Source organism: Ischnura elegans, chromosome 9 (assembly GCF_921293095.1).
Source record: "Ischnura elegans chromosome 9, ioIscEleg1.1, whole genome shotgun sequence".
NCBI lineage: Eukaryota > Metazoa > Arthropoda > Insecta > Odonata > Coenagrionidae > Ischnura > Ischnura elegans.
The window spans coordinates 71,311,004-71,327,683 of NC_060254.1; the positions used below are offsets into that span (position 1 = coordinate 71,311,004).

Genomic DNA, 16,680 nt, shown 5'->3' on the forward strand with positions numbered 1-16,680 from the left:
ATATGACTCAATTCGTAATATACCAAACGCTACAATTAGACGAGACAAATAGACAACTCTATGAAATAAAAGATTCTCGGGAAGTCATACGCAGTGGGCATTGTACCCTCAATTACTACACGCAGATGAGCTTAAACCGGAGAGAGAGATACAACAACAAAAATTACGAAAAAAAATTAAAAGAGTCGCGATGGGAGGAAAGAAGTCTGCTCGCCAGATAAAAGATCACTCCACACACCCACACGCTCACATGCATAATCACACTCGGCTGAAAAAAATGACACACTCGAGCCGACTTTTGGTTTCCGAGGGCAACGTTGAGGGACGACACGATGAGCGTCCGTGCAGCGACGCGAGCTATGTATGCGAAACTGAGACGTCAAGGCGAACGAAACACTACGTAATAAGACAACCTTCTCAATTATCAGCAAATATGTGATTCATTAAAAAGAATGATTTTTATGACGATCAAAATGTCTCCGAATGTCACTTCACTGGACTTTGCACATTGCCCGTATAAAAAAATGAATCCAAATACCTTCAAACCTACAGTTTGTACACATTCCCTCCAAGTATTTAAATAAGCACTTGCAATCTTACACGGCTATAAATTTTTTCCAACCTAAGTTTCTATGACACTACATCATTTTTTTGGATGAATTGAGAGCTGCGTCAGACCAATCTTAGGATTGTTGACCTATGATGACAATTAATCCAAGGTTAAAACTTTGCTGAAAAGTAATGTAACCAAATAACCCTCAATTCGTAATATCCCAAAAGCTACAAATTGACGAGACATATAGACAATTGTATGAAAGAAAACATTCTCGAGTTGTCACTCGCAGAGGGCATTATGAGTCCTACATAATCGTCAAGGTACAATATGGTCCGAACCATTTTTTACCTTGAAGATGATGTAGTAACATCGGAATATGGGTCGAAATAAATTATATAACCGTGGAAAATTCCTTATGCTTATTACAATATGGAAACATTCTACTCAATCACGTTAGGATTTTCGGGTTACATTCTTTCAATTTCTCCCTCTATGTCTGACAGAAACTCTTCTCTCATGCTTGCTCACACAAAATGAATATTTTTAACAACAGCCGAAACTGACAAGTCATCCTGGTAACTATAATACTACGCAATACACGAAATATTCATTTAGATACCAACAATAAGTCGTCAAGAATTCATGCTATGTTCTACGTTACAATAACCACTTTCCCAACGCAATTTAATGATATTCTGCAGAATGCCAAAAATGTAAAAAAACCACCATTTTAATTAGCGTTGCATTGCAGCATAGAGTAAGTATATACTTACTCTATGATTGAAGTTACTTCCTCTCAGACGAAAAGAAAATGCTGGCGATAAGCAGTTAGCAGATAAAAAGCAGGTGATTGGTGGTTTCAGGTGAGGCTTCGTTGTCTTGATGAAAACGTTAAAAGAAATGAATCGCGTAACCCTCCAATGATTACTACTCGCAAGGAGCAGACATTATGCATCATATTTAAACAGCAAATAAATACGTCTTTAAAACCTATACCATAGAGTTTTTTTGTCCAAAAAATGCAGTCTATTCCGTCAAAACTGTTTCTCAATAACAGTCTATAGCAAAGCGACACAAAATTTGTACTATGATTAAATATCTCCTAATAAAAGAAGATAGCGTCCGCTATATGAAACGAGATGAAGGTAATAAGGAAACTTAACACTATCTCAGTGTAAGCTAGGTGGACTCCTACTATCACAGATATCAGAAAATTTTTACCCAAGTCCCCGTGAAGATAAATACATCAAAATATATACGTATGCTTACAAAAATAATATTCCCGAAAACGAAGATTAGAATGCATACAATATTTACATTTTAATGTTTTTACGGAGTTCATAGGCTAATAAATTTTCTTGCTGCTATTTTCTCCGTTTTGACCGCAGATGCGTTGTTCTTATAAGAAAAAAGCACGTCTTTTCACCTCTGAAGTGATTTATTCTGCATGCAACTGTCAATAATAAAAAGCCACGGTTCACACCGGAAATACAATATTTCTCACTCTTTTACCAAATAAAGGCTAGGAGTATAGAATATCGCATCCGATTAGAGTAACTGTTTCCGGTGATTACAAAAAATTTTACTTAGCTCATTTCTCATCACAAATAGTGAAAACACCTAGGAGAAAAATTAACCAATGCTTGCCTTATTTCTCGCACAAACTTCTTCGCAAATAAAATTAACTTATAAGAGAACCGCCGAAGCAGGGCCGCCAAACACAGAAACGAGCAGCAATGCAAAGGGATACCATGCTGGTCCTCCACACAATGCCCAACACTTCCACCGACCCTTCCACTGATCGCGACGAAATCCTAGTAATATCTCTTACAAAATTATTTTTAAATAGTCCAAACAATTTTATTTCATATTTTTCGGAAATTAGAACTTAAAGCTCGTGAATAATGATGCAGAGAATATTCTCTCCTATACCTCCGTTCTTCAGGAATCAGATATTTTGTCCCTAAAAGCACTTCTGTAGAGAATCACCGAGAGGTCACATATACCACAGGGTCGATAGACAACTTATTTCCGAGGTAGTGAGGGTCTGAAGGAGAATCTTGGCAGCATATTTAGGGACCCACGCAGAATTTTTAAACTTGAGAAGGTGACCACAACTACATCTAAAACGTGAACGTCGGAAACCACTTAACGGTAAAAAACTGTACGGTCAGTGCTGTACTAAGAAGTTATTATGCTATACATTAGCGTTGATCCATCAATTTAGATATAGTACTGTAAATCAACGAATGCTGACTTAACATAAACGGACCTAACGGCAGACTGCCGGATGAAGAAGACGGATAGAGTTATCTAAATCCAAAATAAATACAAGATACTGACAAAACGGCTTCTGGCAAGCGAAAATACGATGCTTATAGCGAAAAGTCGTTGACGGATCGGTGATGGCCTAAGCCACGAGGAAACTGACACGGATTCAGCAATGCAAGAGCTTCGGATTTGTTCATTGTTTGAGCATGTTTGGGACTCGATCTAAACATTTAGAAAAATTACCAAACCGAACCTTCCACCCAAAACGGAATAACACGGAGAGAAGATACAAACGGAAGAGCGAGATACAGGAGAATACAATAATATCCGCCGACATTTTCATGTTATATAAAGGACATTTTCACTTATTGGGTTCTTAACAAGATATTCAAACGAGAATAAAATGATAATGGGGTGAACTTAATATTATTACATTTTTAAATAAATAGATAGGTACAAGAGAAATAATTCCGTCAACATGCACACATAGCGTAGTCCACTGTTTGAAAACATAAATCTATTTTACTTCATAAAATAACTAAACAATAGCGAGGCAGTTGACAATGAGGCAATAATAACATCAGCTTCTGACAAATACTAATTGTTGGCAATTTCCTTAGCACGGTGACAATACCGTTCCCAAGAGATCATTTGAAGCGGTCCCTCTCTAAGAATTTCTCCAAGGCACAAAACATAACGGAATAATTAGCCAATTACATGGAAACCGTTATCATTCTCTCGACTAACTCAATGAATAAAGCTCATCCAAGTCCGCACTTTCCATTTCGAACCGTACAACGGTCTGTGCCTACATGTGCAATGCTTCTGAAATAACTTCTTCCTAATAATTCACTCCAAGGATAAGAATCCATGAAATCCTCGGCAAAAGATAAGTAGAGAAAACTTAATACTGGAGACTTCATTCTTCCGATCACGCATCAGTATCCAAAATACAATTAAAATCACTCTCGTTTCGAAAAATCCCATATAATACTTGAAATGAATCAATCGACTGGAGGGTGAGCTCCGACGCTCAGGATAAGCGTGAGGATTAGCGTAATTTAAAACTTTGGCCAATTATATGCAGTTACAATAATCATCTGCATATTAATCGAGTGTGGTGCTACAGAAGAATGGTGAGAATCAAATGGATCGATCGAGTAAGTAATGAGGAGGTCCTGAGAAGATAAGCCTCATGGAAGCCTAGACAATATGAAGGAACAACCCAACAGGCCATATCTTGTGATATGATGGCCTGATGAAGACAACCGTCGAGGGGCAAGTAGATGACAAGAACGAAAAAGGAAGAACTCGAATGAATGATATGGAACAGGTAAAGAGGGATGCGAAAGAGAAGAAATACGTAGGTGTGAAAAGATTAGCTGATAGGAGAATATAGCGGAGAGCTGTGTCAAACCAACTGCATGATTGTTGACTAGTGGCGATGATGAGTTTATCGTGATAATATTTTAACGTGTAATTTTACGCTCTCCCAAACTACACAGGCCTTCCAGGGTCACCAGCGGACGTTTCAATTGCTGTCGACGTTGCGGGTACTGACTCGTTGCTTATTCTCAAATATATGGAACATGTAAAGAAACATGTGAAAGAGAAGAAATAGGTAGAAAAGTTTAACTGATGGGCTTATTGGGTAGAGAGCTACGTCAAACCAATCTTAGGATTGTTGACCATTGATGATGATTCCTTAAGTCGCTACCGAGCACCCCCAAACGTTCCCTCGATAGGAAAATTTTCGCAGCTTCTCTCATCTGAACTACCTTCCCTTCATACCGCACTCTTTACCCTTTCGATCCAGCATCAGTACCAAAATACAAATAAAATCACCTTCGCTTCGAAAAGACGCATGCTATGCGTAGGATTCAATTGACTGGACGTTAACCTCTGACGCTCACGATAAACGTGGGAATTAGAGGCATATCCACATTTTTCATAACCCAATTATATTACAGTTAATGCATACTTCATCCGCAAATTCCCTAGATCTCTACGGAGCACCCTCGAAGGTTCATTCGATGGGAACATTTTCGCAACTTCCCTCGTCTGAACGGCAAAGGAATTTAAAGCCGGAGGAAAAGTAAATACCAACACCGCAAAAATGAAAAGAAAATGAGATATAGAGAGGGAGGATAAAGAGAACGTTCAGCATTGAAAAAAACCGGGAGGGACGGTCCGAATCACACCCTCACGAGAAAAACACACACGCACAGACAAACAAACAAACATGCCCTCGAGTTTTCCAGAGGACAGAACGGGAGTCTCCGCGACGGAAAATAAGAAAAGGTCCGTTGTCGTCAGGGGAGCAGAAAGCTATTATGATACCCTGCTAGCCACCTCCAGGGTGTTTGGCAGTGGGTGATCAATCACCAGCATGCCAGAGGATTCAACAAACGGTCACAAAAATGTCACGCATATTAACAAATTATACTTCCACAATCATGGAAAGGCAAAAATTGCAAACAATCTGCCTTTGAAGCTAGAACGTGCAAAAAATATTGTTAGAAATACTAGGAAAATTTAGAAACATGCATTAAAGAATACATAAGTTAGCAGGCTACAACACTGATAAACTAACCCATTAGTAAGTCCTGACGCTACCGTTATAATCTCTGATCGATCCTGGAAAAAACGAAATTCTGAATCCATTTGTTCTACAGTCTATCCCTTTTATTTTATTTTTATGATCTGATCTACCGTAGTATGTTGGCGTTCGTTCGATATGGCTAACTTTGTCGGAAATTAAATTGCTCTCGAATTTACATAAATCGTAGGTTTACAGCTCCTTAACACTCAGTTAATGTTACCTACACCTGAATTTGGAACGATATAAAATTATTGCCTAATTGGTACATTGCAAAATCAACTTTGTTTTATTTCACATAGAGTTAATTAAAAAACAACGGGTTTCCACCTTTCCATGTTATTATTAAGATTGTTACTTAGGATCGTTTTTTCGGTGATATCTAACCATCATAGTGTCTATTAAAATGGACAGGGCTTTTAGGGGATTTAAACCTCCCAATGTGCATGCTCGTCCATAATTATGGACATGGACCATAAAATTATCTTCGCACAAAATAGCCTATCTTTTTGGGCAACACGCTCATGACTTCATAAGTAATTTAACATAGCATAAATAATAATTTTCATCGACGTAGAGAAAAAATCTGACTGAAAAGGCTACAATGACTCCTAGGAATACCAAACAGTTCTTGGCTTCCAGGCTTTGCCACTGTCACAAAGTGTGGACTATTAATGATCTGAAAGAGGTCGAAACCTATGAAAGCACCAAAAAGACGAGAGAGGAGGAGGAGGAGAAGCGCAAACGGCAAAAGCTCTCAGGTCGGGGAGAAGAGGGCAAAGGAGACGAGGAGGAGGCAGTCAGCAAAGCAGAGGCGAGGCAAGCACCAAGCATTGCGGACGGCTGAGGGCTCCCGGAGGAGAGGAGACGTGGAGGGAAAGAGTAGAGAGAGAGAACGTATGGGGAGGAGAAGGATGAGGGAGGTGACTGGCAGGGGGTGGAGGAGGAAGGGGGAGGGGGTAGAAGGACGTAGCCAAGAGGTGGAGGAGGGGGGAAAGAGTAAAAATAGTAGGAGAAAAGGAGGGAGGGGCGGAGGAGAAGTCGTGGGAGGGTTATGGCAAGGAGGAGGGGGAAGGAATGGTAGAGAGGTTGAGGGAGTTTGTGTATGGAGGGGAAGGGAGAGGAAAGAGAGCTACTGGGTGGGTAAGTAGGTGGGGTTAGGGAAGTAGGGAGAGAGTAGGGAGGAGGGAGTAGGTGGGGGGGAGAAGGCAGGCGCTGAGAGGGCAGAAAACGGCGATAAACACGGCGAACACTTGTTGAGCAAATAAGTCGTTAAAGGTTGTTACCGTAAAGGCTCGGATGATGGGCGATGGCAGTCATTCCGTAATGCATATCGCGTCGGATCTTTCCCCGGGTTGTCGGGCTTCTCTCGGCGGCTACAAAGTCAGTCTTCGAAACCACCAGAGGACCACACCACACACTTGGAGACGGAACGAAGCGGCTTGACTTTTATCGAGTCTTCGCGTGGCGGGGGGCAGGGAGAGGGGTATTGCCGCGCAGAGTCCACGACGTCGGACACCACCAAACTGGACAAAACGTTTCGGGAACGGGAAACGACACACACCGGCGCGGAGCACTCTTACTAGTCTAGGTCCACTGAAGACCCCGATAAACCTCGCACGACACGGTTCGGGAAGGCATATATCCCTTGTCCTCAAGCGGCCGGCTGGTATCTTGTGCGCAGCAAAGGCAGCAGGTGTCCCGGCTATGATATTATTATTCCACCACCTCCTCGCTTCATAGCGGCAACACACACACTAACCAACGTGTCTCACCCTACCATATACCCCTCCCATTCTCTCCTCCGCTCCACACACACACGTTTTTTAAACCCACCCTACACGGGAGAACTCCGAAAAAAAGCACACGGGGAGAGGGATAAAAAAAACACTTCCAAACAACACCACCGACTTGCAGGCTGGCCCTCTTCTCAGCGTGATAAATACTTCACGCCCGCCTCTCTCTTCCTTCCTCTTTATCCCGATAATGCGTGACGACGTCTCCAACAAACAAACAAACAAACAAACCAACCAACCTACCAACCAACAAACAACACACAGCGCTCCGAGTCCGACACCGCTCGTAGTCGGTTGGGAATGACAATCATAAAGTGCTGACTTCGATCCGGAACAGTTCGAGGCAAAAAACTTTCTTCGTCTGTTTGCGACGAAAAATGGTCGCGCGTCAAGATCCCTCGCTTCGACCACGCTTGCACACCACGCACCACAGATGCAACAGCCGACTTCTTACGGATGTTCTTCTGCTGCGAGTTATAAGAGGATGCCCTCGGGTAGCTTCGTCCCTCCCCCGTTAGGTGGTGCGGAGGGGCGTGCGCGAGCCACGCGGCGTAGCAAGCGCCATCTCTCGCCGATTGGGGTAACGATTTGTGACCAGCGGGAAAGTGGCTGAAGTTCGTTAAGTGGCATAGGCACGTAAAAACGGCTGAACGCTCGGGATGATATTAATCGAGAGATAGCCATACTTTTTCATGCAATTATGAAGTAATGTTATAGGGGCTCTTATCATTTCCTATCAACTGCTTCATTGCAGTCGTTCAATTCCCCGGTTCATGTCAGAATGAATCTCAAAGATACTACGTGAATTTTTCACTCGAACATAGGAATTCGAATTGATATCAGATAATAGCAGCAGCAAAGTAAAAGACTGATAATTATTGTTAACTAATATGATGCTTTAAAACCATCAATAAACAGAGAGAGTTACATAAGTTTCATTCAGGAACTTAATATTGAGAAATGAATAACAATGTTTTATTTTCCAATAAAAATGAACTGCTCAGTTAATACCCCAAGACTGAGGAGTCAAAATACAATCATAATAAAAAAATAAATTGTATAACTAACGGAGTTGAATCTAATGATGTACGAAGTTAAAAACCAAGAAAATTTACGGTGATGGTAATTAATGGAACGAACTGTAAAAGTTACCGACATAATACGTTAAATATTGAAATATAATTTCATGAAGTGATCCTCATATAATCGAGAGATAAAAATAAAGAATATAACTATCACGATTTCCCTCAATGATGTCTCCATGTTTCTGGGTTTCACCGCGTGGATTTGCTTTGTTACGACAGTTTCTCCGCTATTCCAACCGGCGTTTTCAGGTCGATGAAGAACCTGAAGACGCCGGTTGGAATACCGGAGAAACTGTCGTCACAAAGATAATCCACGCGGTGAAACCCAGAAACATGGAGACATCATCTAGACAACGCCGCGGAAAACTACGCATCGATTTCCCTCAATATTCAAATGAATATTCCTCCTAACATTGGATAAAATAACACCAGGTAAATATTAATTACTTAAATCAACTGGATAGTTAACTTTTGACACATCATTTTTAGTTATCACGTTTATTTGAGCCGATGAGTCTCAAATTCGAGAGGCCAAGTAACACTTCGTAATAAGTACTATCATTATCAAGAGACAACCCTAGGATTGTTTTGACGTAGCCTTCCACTCAATTATCCAATCGGATAATCTTTGGATACCCACATTATTACTCTGTCTTATATCCTTCATCACCTGCATTATGTATTTCTCTACCTTTGCCGTTCTTCCATTCCATCTGTCCTTCAACGATATTTTCATAATTCCATCGTGTATCAAACAAGTCGTGCAAAAAACAAACAAACAAACAAACAATAAATAATTTACTTCCGTACAATTCAGAAAATAAACCGAAAGTCTAATTAAAATTGCGACTTTAATTGAAGCCAAACAATAAATGGAAATAGGATGGTCCTGCCTTCATTATTTTCAGCTGCGCAGATGCTATTCGTTGCAGCGTGCAGGAATATTACAAAAGAGGATCCTAAAGTCTGCCTCTAATTGTGTTGTCAACCGCCGCGCAATTGAATGGGTTTGCAAAAGTTGCCACTCGCGTCGCTGACAAACAAATTGATCCGAGTTTCACTACGAACTAAGGAATATTTCGCGGATTTAACCGAAATTTATATGTATGATGATGAGATCTATCAATTGCATAAAAGCCCAATGCTATTATTCGCAATTACAAATAATATAAATATACATTAGAAAAAAGTGGAAGTTACACCGCGCTGCGGAAAATTTTGAAATTCGATTAAAATGCGACCGAAGCAACAAAAATCAGCATTCCATGGGATGGAATTGGGCCTCCTCTATCCAGTCCCCTTGGCAACGTAATTTAGCAAGGAGAGGCAACATGGATACCGTGTGGAACTACAGGAAACTACAAGTGACCTGCCGCCACTGGTTAAGAGAACGTGTTCTACAGGTAGGCGATGTCCCATTCTGAAATGTTAAATTATTGACTTAAAGAAGTTTATTGCTGCAAATTAAAATTGCATTATAAATAGGGTTTTTCCCGCGTATTCTTATTTTTGCTAAATCATTGCTTTGCGTAAGGATCCCTCATATATTACTGAGCTCAGAACGTATGAAGCTCGCCTACAATGTCTAATTTAATAAATAAATACACATTTACCACACAGAAAATTAAAGTAACATCCCAAATATCGGGCATAAAGATATTTAAAAAATACTAGGTTTATAATACATTAAAATTCATGGGTTCTATCTATTGTCTGATTTTGATAATCCATCATGGATTGTATAAATTCTTGCGAGTTATGACAGCTAAATATTGCTAGAGGCTTCTTCCAGGTTTGACCGAAGTGGCGAGCAGTATGCTTATCGATCACATTTAGGATTTTAGCGAGGATACCGTAATTATGATATGCAAGCTTCCGCCGCTATGTGATCAGGGCCGCAGCCAGGGGGGAATTTTCGCCCGATCTGGACGTCTCGATCAGGCACGGAAAATTTTCGGCAAACCTGGACGTCTTGGTATTGAATTATTTTTCTAGAGAGTCGCCTTAAAATTTTAATTTTTAATAGCGCCCCTGACCCGGATCTAAGTCTAAAGAATAGGTTTGTTTTAGTGATTTCGGTCCCGTATGTCTTTCGTTTCAAAGGGCACTGGCAGCCAGCCAGGGTGTGACTGAACGACCCAATATATAAAACCTGTTACAAATGCGTTTATGTCAAAATGTAGTTTCACTTTTCACTTTTATAAGTCTTGTATAATACGCTTCAAAATAAACAGCTTGAACTGCAAGCATTTCATTTTACAACTGTATCCCTTCCCCAAGTAACGCATACTTGTGACCCGACCTGAACCTGCCTACACCCTCCTCTTGTCAACAATCCTGGCTATGGCCCTATCGGCGACCCAAAAGGCCTCCGAGCCGCTTTTAAGCAACTTTCGATTCGAATGCTATATAAATTATGCATGGTAAATAGATTGATACTGGTGAAAGATTAGCAGTCACGTCCTTTTTTATCCTTTTGGATTCAGCACTTGTTTGTCAGCTAAAATACCTCTGAGGTTACACCTAAGCCGTCAGGCAGGCAACAGAATTTCTTCTCTTGTTTTTCATCCCCCGTTGAACAGAATTACTTTCACGGAAGCAGCGATGGGTTCGAACGCGCCGCCGCGTGGGCGGTGCAGAGGTCATGGACGGGAGTTGGAGGGATGAGTATTCAAAGCACGATTCAGAGGGGGTTGAGCACCGCTACTGCGACATTTCGTTCGCCATTCTACGAACTGTGGAGCCGAAATAAAAAAATTACGTGTTGCTCCACCCTCTCCACCAACACATTTACGTAATATCTAAAGAACCCGCTGTTTCTCCTCTGTTAGAATTCGTGTAACTTACTTGTCCCACAAAGAGCCTTCAACCGTCTAGTATTCGCACAAATGTCTCGTCCCATGCCTCTGCTCTCTTAAGGCCGTTTTAGACGGGGGAAAAGAAAACACTTCTAAAAATCTTAGGGAAAAGATGGGGTAACTTAGTTGGCTACGTCATGGGACATGCTGGCCTGATGAAAACAATAGGATAGTTTCCTTCATCGAAGAAAACGAAAGGCATTGATTGCGATTCCTTACACACCATTAGTGTATTCATAATATACAAATTATTTGGTTTTAGAAATCCCAGTTTAGACGAATGGCAATGGTCAATTTTATCCTCATTTGAAAAAGGCCAGATTGGCACCCATGCGATGCCACTCCACGTGACGTCACAGGGACCTATTTTCTAAACGACTAGATATGAGTTTTACATCGTCTGAGATTACCAATGCATGCATAAGGCACAGAGCTCAGGAAAACATGTCTTAATAATCACCTATTAAAACTGCCTAAGGGCGGAAAGTTTTATTCGCTTGATAAGGTATTAATAATCCTTATTTAAGCCAAGCGCTACCAGCTAGCAGGGTAGTCTGCTACCTGCTAGCATCCTGCGTGGTATAAACGCTCAAAGCCTCGCCTCAAGGTCACCTCACTTGCGGCAGCGGGAACCAGAATGACGTCACACGGGCTTTTTCCCGGCATTCATACTTAGCCGTCGCGTTTTTGTGCGCTTGAAAATTTTCACTTTACATTTAATCGCAAAAAATAGATATTGTCATTTCAAAATCTATAAGCGTGAAATACGTACTCCAGGAGTAATGATGATCCTCCCACCTTGATCATTCGATTAGGCAATTAAAAAAAATAGAAAACCACCCTATTGTAGAAGGACAAGTGGAAGGGGAAAAAGACTTGGGACGGCCCCGAATGAAATACCTAGAGCAGGTTATAAGAAAAGGATGTAAAAGAGAAAAAATACTTCGCTAAGAAACGGCTAGCGGATGGGGGAGAGGAATGGAGAGCTGCATCAAAACAATCTTAAGATTGTTGACTAATGATAATGATGATGACGCGATTTCACAAGTTAGAAATGAATAAATTTTTCTATCGGCCTCGGTGGCAGTGGGATATGGTCTTCGCCTGCCAATCCGTAGGTTGTGGTTCAAATCCCGCCTTGTTGGGTTGCTCATGTTTTCTTGGATACTATTTTCGCCACTTTAAAGAAGTGGTATGAATGATAAGGACGCAATTTTGACTGCGCCTTCGTACACACTTCAGATTGTGCAATTACGTTCCCCGTGTAAAACAGCCTTTAGCCTTCCATCACGCTAACACGTAATATATATATTTTTAATCTGTTCAAAGGAGTCTTACCGTAATGAATAATTAACAGAAATAATGTTTGGTGTTTCATCTCGAAGAAAAGGGAAGACTTTAAGACGAATTTATACTATGACTTTACCCGTGCAAGTACGTGGTGGGAAAAATGCTCGGATAAATTCACGAAATTAGAGGAATTGAATGGTGGGGGTTGATTCATTGCGGAAATCAATTGTGAGATATTAAGCAATTATACTTTGCGCATTTCCACATAAATCTTTATTTATAAAGGAGTCAACACTGCACTACATCATTGGGACTAACATAGAAATTAACAATGCCAGATTAACCCCCCTCCCAACTGACTTTTTACTCTGGCATGGTAAATTTCTATGTAAGTCCTGACGATGGAAGTCAAGACAAGGATGGAGTCCATTGTTTTATGTTTTGACGGAAAGACGAATGTCAATTAAACTACGGTTAAATATTAGTTCCCATATCAGTATTGTAGAACTGATAAAACGGATAAACAAATACTGAGCAGCAGGGGAAGATTATGGAGTAGTATTCCTAATACAGACATAAAATATTTTACCTCATTGGAACTTAAAATAATTATTTGCATGAGAGATGTAATGTAATGGAATGAGCATAATACTTATCACAAAAGTTTCTGAATAGTACTTCTCCAAAGGCTCAATGTGAGAATAGTTTTATACGCTAGGGGTGGATGAAGGTCACAAAGTAAAACATTTTCTCAATTGAATAATTTCTTCATAATTAACTTTATCTCATAAAGGAAGCTGACGATTAATAGTACTGCTTGGTGATGCCATAGACTCAACAATCGAAACGTCGAAGGCTAGTAACTAAAAACATACTAAAATAACTCAAAGAAGCAAATGCATCAATGTAATAGTTGTGAAGAATGTCTGCAAGGAAAAGGCGATGTCGTTTAACCTCGGATTTTCTGAGAATATCACGGCCTTTATATCACCGTTACCGCAACGAAAGAGAGCAGAATGACACCGATGTGGGTATAAGGCACGCGGAGGGAAATAAAAATTTCCACGGAAGTCTGTGGGAAGTTTCCACAGAATCGAATATTTCATCAACCATGGCAAAAGCGAGTTCTTTTTTATTTTTTTACAAACAGCGGCTGCCTTTAATCTCAAACATGGACCACGGCGAGCGGTACATTCAGACGCGGGCCGGCTGGGATAAGAGGGTGGGGCTCCGACCGCAGCAACGAAAGGGGAGTTTAACCTCTATTAGTAATTGGGCGCGCGAGAAAACAGCTGGTTCTCTGCGACCTAGGACGGATGGGGCAAAAAAAAATAGTACGCCATCGATTCGTTTCCGAGAAACATAGACACGTGACGGTGTTGAGCAGGTTTGGGAGAAAATTTCACCTCCCGATTGAATCAGCGTAGGCAAAAGCACACCAACCCAAATGAATGGGTAATTATGAGATAATGATTGCTTCGCGGAAATTAGGAGGATAGCTAGAGCGAATAAAGCTTGTCAATGATAAAGCACATACAAATAAGCGGCCGAGATTAAGTCTATGTTACATAAATTTCTACTCTGACCATTCTAAATTGGCTTAAGGACGTCGAAAAATCAGCCAGTCAGGTAAAGGCTTGGACGCTCGTTCTATAATGGGGGTGAGATATCAAACGAAGCAAAGTTAACAACTTTTATTGACACCAGGTATTGATAGCGTGAAAGCAATGTAATATTCCTTGCTTTATTGATAAAACAAGATGTCACCCACGTAAATAAAATTTGAGCCGCAACAGATAATAATTTGAGCTTTTGCCGAGGTTGATTATCAGTCTTATGCATGCATAAATGCGAATATGCTTTGTGTAATTATTATTTCGAAAACCATATGGTGATCTACCTGCTACAAGGTTTACAGTGAAAATTTTTTAATTCAGATCCGGGCGATGAATCGTACTTAAAAGGTATCCATCCACATGCCTTAGAAATTCAGGCTTGAAATCTGATTACATGCTATTCCACTCTTTTCATTCTCTAGCCCAAATAAAGATCGCTTGAGAGAGAATTTCAATTGTCAAACAATTTTAAATTTTTGGGCAGAGATCTGTCGCGGGTACTTGGCTGAGTCGAGGAACAAGGGAAAATTGGTAATATTCACGGTTAGCGCTATTAAGATACCTGTCACGTCACAAAATGCTAGAGGCCACATTAAAAAGATCTACACGGGGCGACGGTCACCAACAAAGATTGAAATTTTCGAAATATCTATTTTTCTTTGGTGATGGATTGTAGCAATGTAATTGTAGTAACTTACCAGGCCCTCCGTTAACTGCGCGCATTTCCAACGCCAGAAGATGGCAGCAGCGGCCTCACCATCTCCTCCTCGTCCCCGGAAACCTCCGCACCGTAACCGTCCAAGCGCTGCTCCACACCAGCTCCGAAGTCCGACTTGCCACCTTTAAACTTCACGTCCCACTCCACTAAAGCCCTTCCCTCTTCCATCACGCGCACTGGGCTGCGGCCCCTGGCAGCATCGTCCCTCAGGAGCTTGTCCTCTTCCCCACTCGCCTCATCGCCGTCAGGCCATGTCCCACCTGCACAAGCCGGCCCTGGGGAATGCACTTCGGTGGCACAGGGCAACGCATCCACTTGCTTGCCGCCCGAACCGTCGGAGGTGAATTCCTCTCCCGCACTGTTGTTGCTGGCGGCCCCGCAATCGCTCCAGTCCGGACTCTGGTTACTCTCGCACGAGGTTGAGCTGTACATCCCGGACTGTATGATGGGAACGCTGAGCCGCTCCACGGGAAGCACGGCCACGGAAAGTTTGCCGTCCGCTCCACGGAAGTAGCCTCCGCCGTCGACGGCGAGGTGTGCTATGGGGTCGCCTGCGACGACGACGTCCCCGATGACCGGTACCTTAGGTCACGAACAAACAGTAAAGGTTATGGAACAGATTTTACAACATTTATTGCGGGTCTAGTAATTGTCCACACTATTTTAAGACACACAATTTTCTCTCAGACAGCTTATGATAATTCTCAGCTTAGCTCTCTCTCAGAGACAGCTCTCGATAATGACGTGCAATCGTTGAAAATGGTTGAGCAATTAAATATACGTGGAAACTTACTACGGCTGTTTTTATCTCATTAGGCAGCATCCATACTTTACGTGAGGCGATTTTGGCGATTTTTGGACTTCCCTGAGTGAGATATCGTGAGATACGGCTCGATCCTCGCCCTTTTTCCCACTAATTTCACGTGATATAGTTCAAAATGCGTATTTTCAGTATACATACGTTAATCTATGCTTCATTGCGTTGGAATTGTTTTAAAAAAGTTAGTTTAATTATTTCTATTCAAAATAAGTTAAGACTAGCATTTAATATTAGGTACCTACTAACATTGTAGTCTAGAATCACAGTTCACTCATCACAAAAAAAAAATTATGTGATACTTGCCAGGACCCCCGCCCCTCCCTGTCCCCAACGTGAGATTTGGTGAGAATCGGCTTGATTCCTTCCCCCCTAAACGCCTCACATAATTAATGGATGCCCCCTTACAATGAATTTCCACAAGTGAACCCGTCAACATTCCATCCGATTGCAGGTCTTTTTCCGTTAAAAATACATTTTATTGAATGGAATGCGGTTCGAAACTTTTGAATTTCGTTGTTTAAAGTGTTTTTCCGAAATTCGCTGTTTCGGGCGTGACTGAACTGGAATCGACTTTATAATTCCACATAAATTTAATTCTGTACTACATTGGTTTCCACGTGGCGCGTCATCATCTCGTACATTTGCATCGAAGACAGAATAACTACTTACGGCTGCGTGTGAATTTTTTATTTTGTGAGTTAGACGCAAATGAACCCGATAATCACGTGCCACGCCGAAACCTAAGAGGTACAGTACTAATCCATTCCACTTCAATTTATTTTCGGAATATCGTCCTATGACTATTTATTTTTTCTATGGCTCTTTTTAAATTAATGATAATGACAAGGAAATGTAATTTTGTAGTTTGTAATCATCGTAAAGCAGTGAAATAAAAAGTGATTATTAAACATCGAGAACACAGCTATTGCTACTTGTATAAAATCATTTTATTCCTTCCATATCATCATATTTCATGAAATATGAGTTCTTTATGTACATAATGGATATTTAAACATTGTAAAACTTCAAAAAATATTTACACTGTTCCCCTAAATAGTGCTAAAATTATGG

At 41.1% G+C, this 16,680-nt stretch overlaps 2 protein-coding genes across 2 annotated transcripts in view; both read right to left on the minus strand.

The window, feature by feature from the left end:
• The window catches only part of LOC124166068 (receptor-type guanylate cyclase Gyc76C-like), a 279,411-nt gene extending 271,733 nt beyond the window's left edge, over positions 1–7,678 (minus strand). The window contains exon 1 of the mRNA XM_046543687.1: positions 6,713–7,678. The gene's annotated coding sequence lies outside the window, so the exon portion shown is untranslated. The remainder of the gene's footprint in view (positions 1–6,712) is intronic.
• Positions 7,679–14,780: 7,102 nt separating this feature from the next.
• The window catches only part of LOC124164953, a gene marked incomplete at its 5' end in the record, with an annotated part of 107,842 nt that continues 105,942 nt past the window's right edge, over positions 14,781–16,680 (minus strand). Inside the window, one exon of the mRNA XM_046542190.1 lies at positions 14,781–15,371. Within this exon, the coding sequence (XP_046398146.1) occupies positions 14,781–15,371 (591 nt within the window). The remainder of the gene's footprint in view (positions 15,372–16,680) is intronic.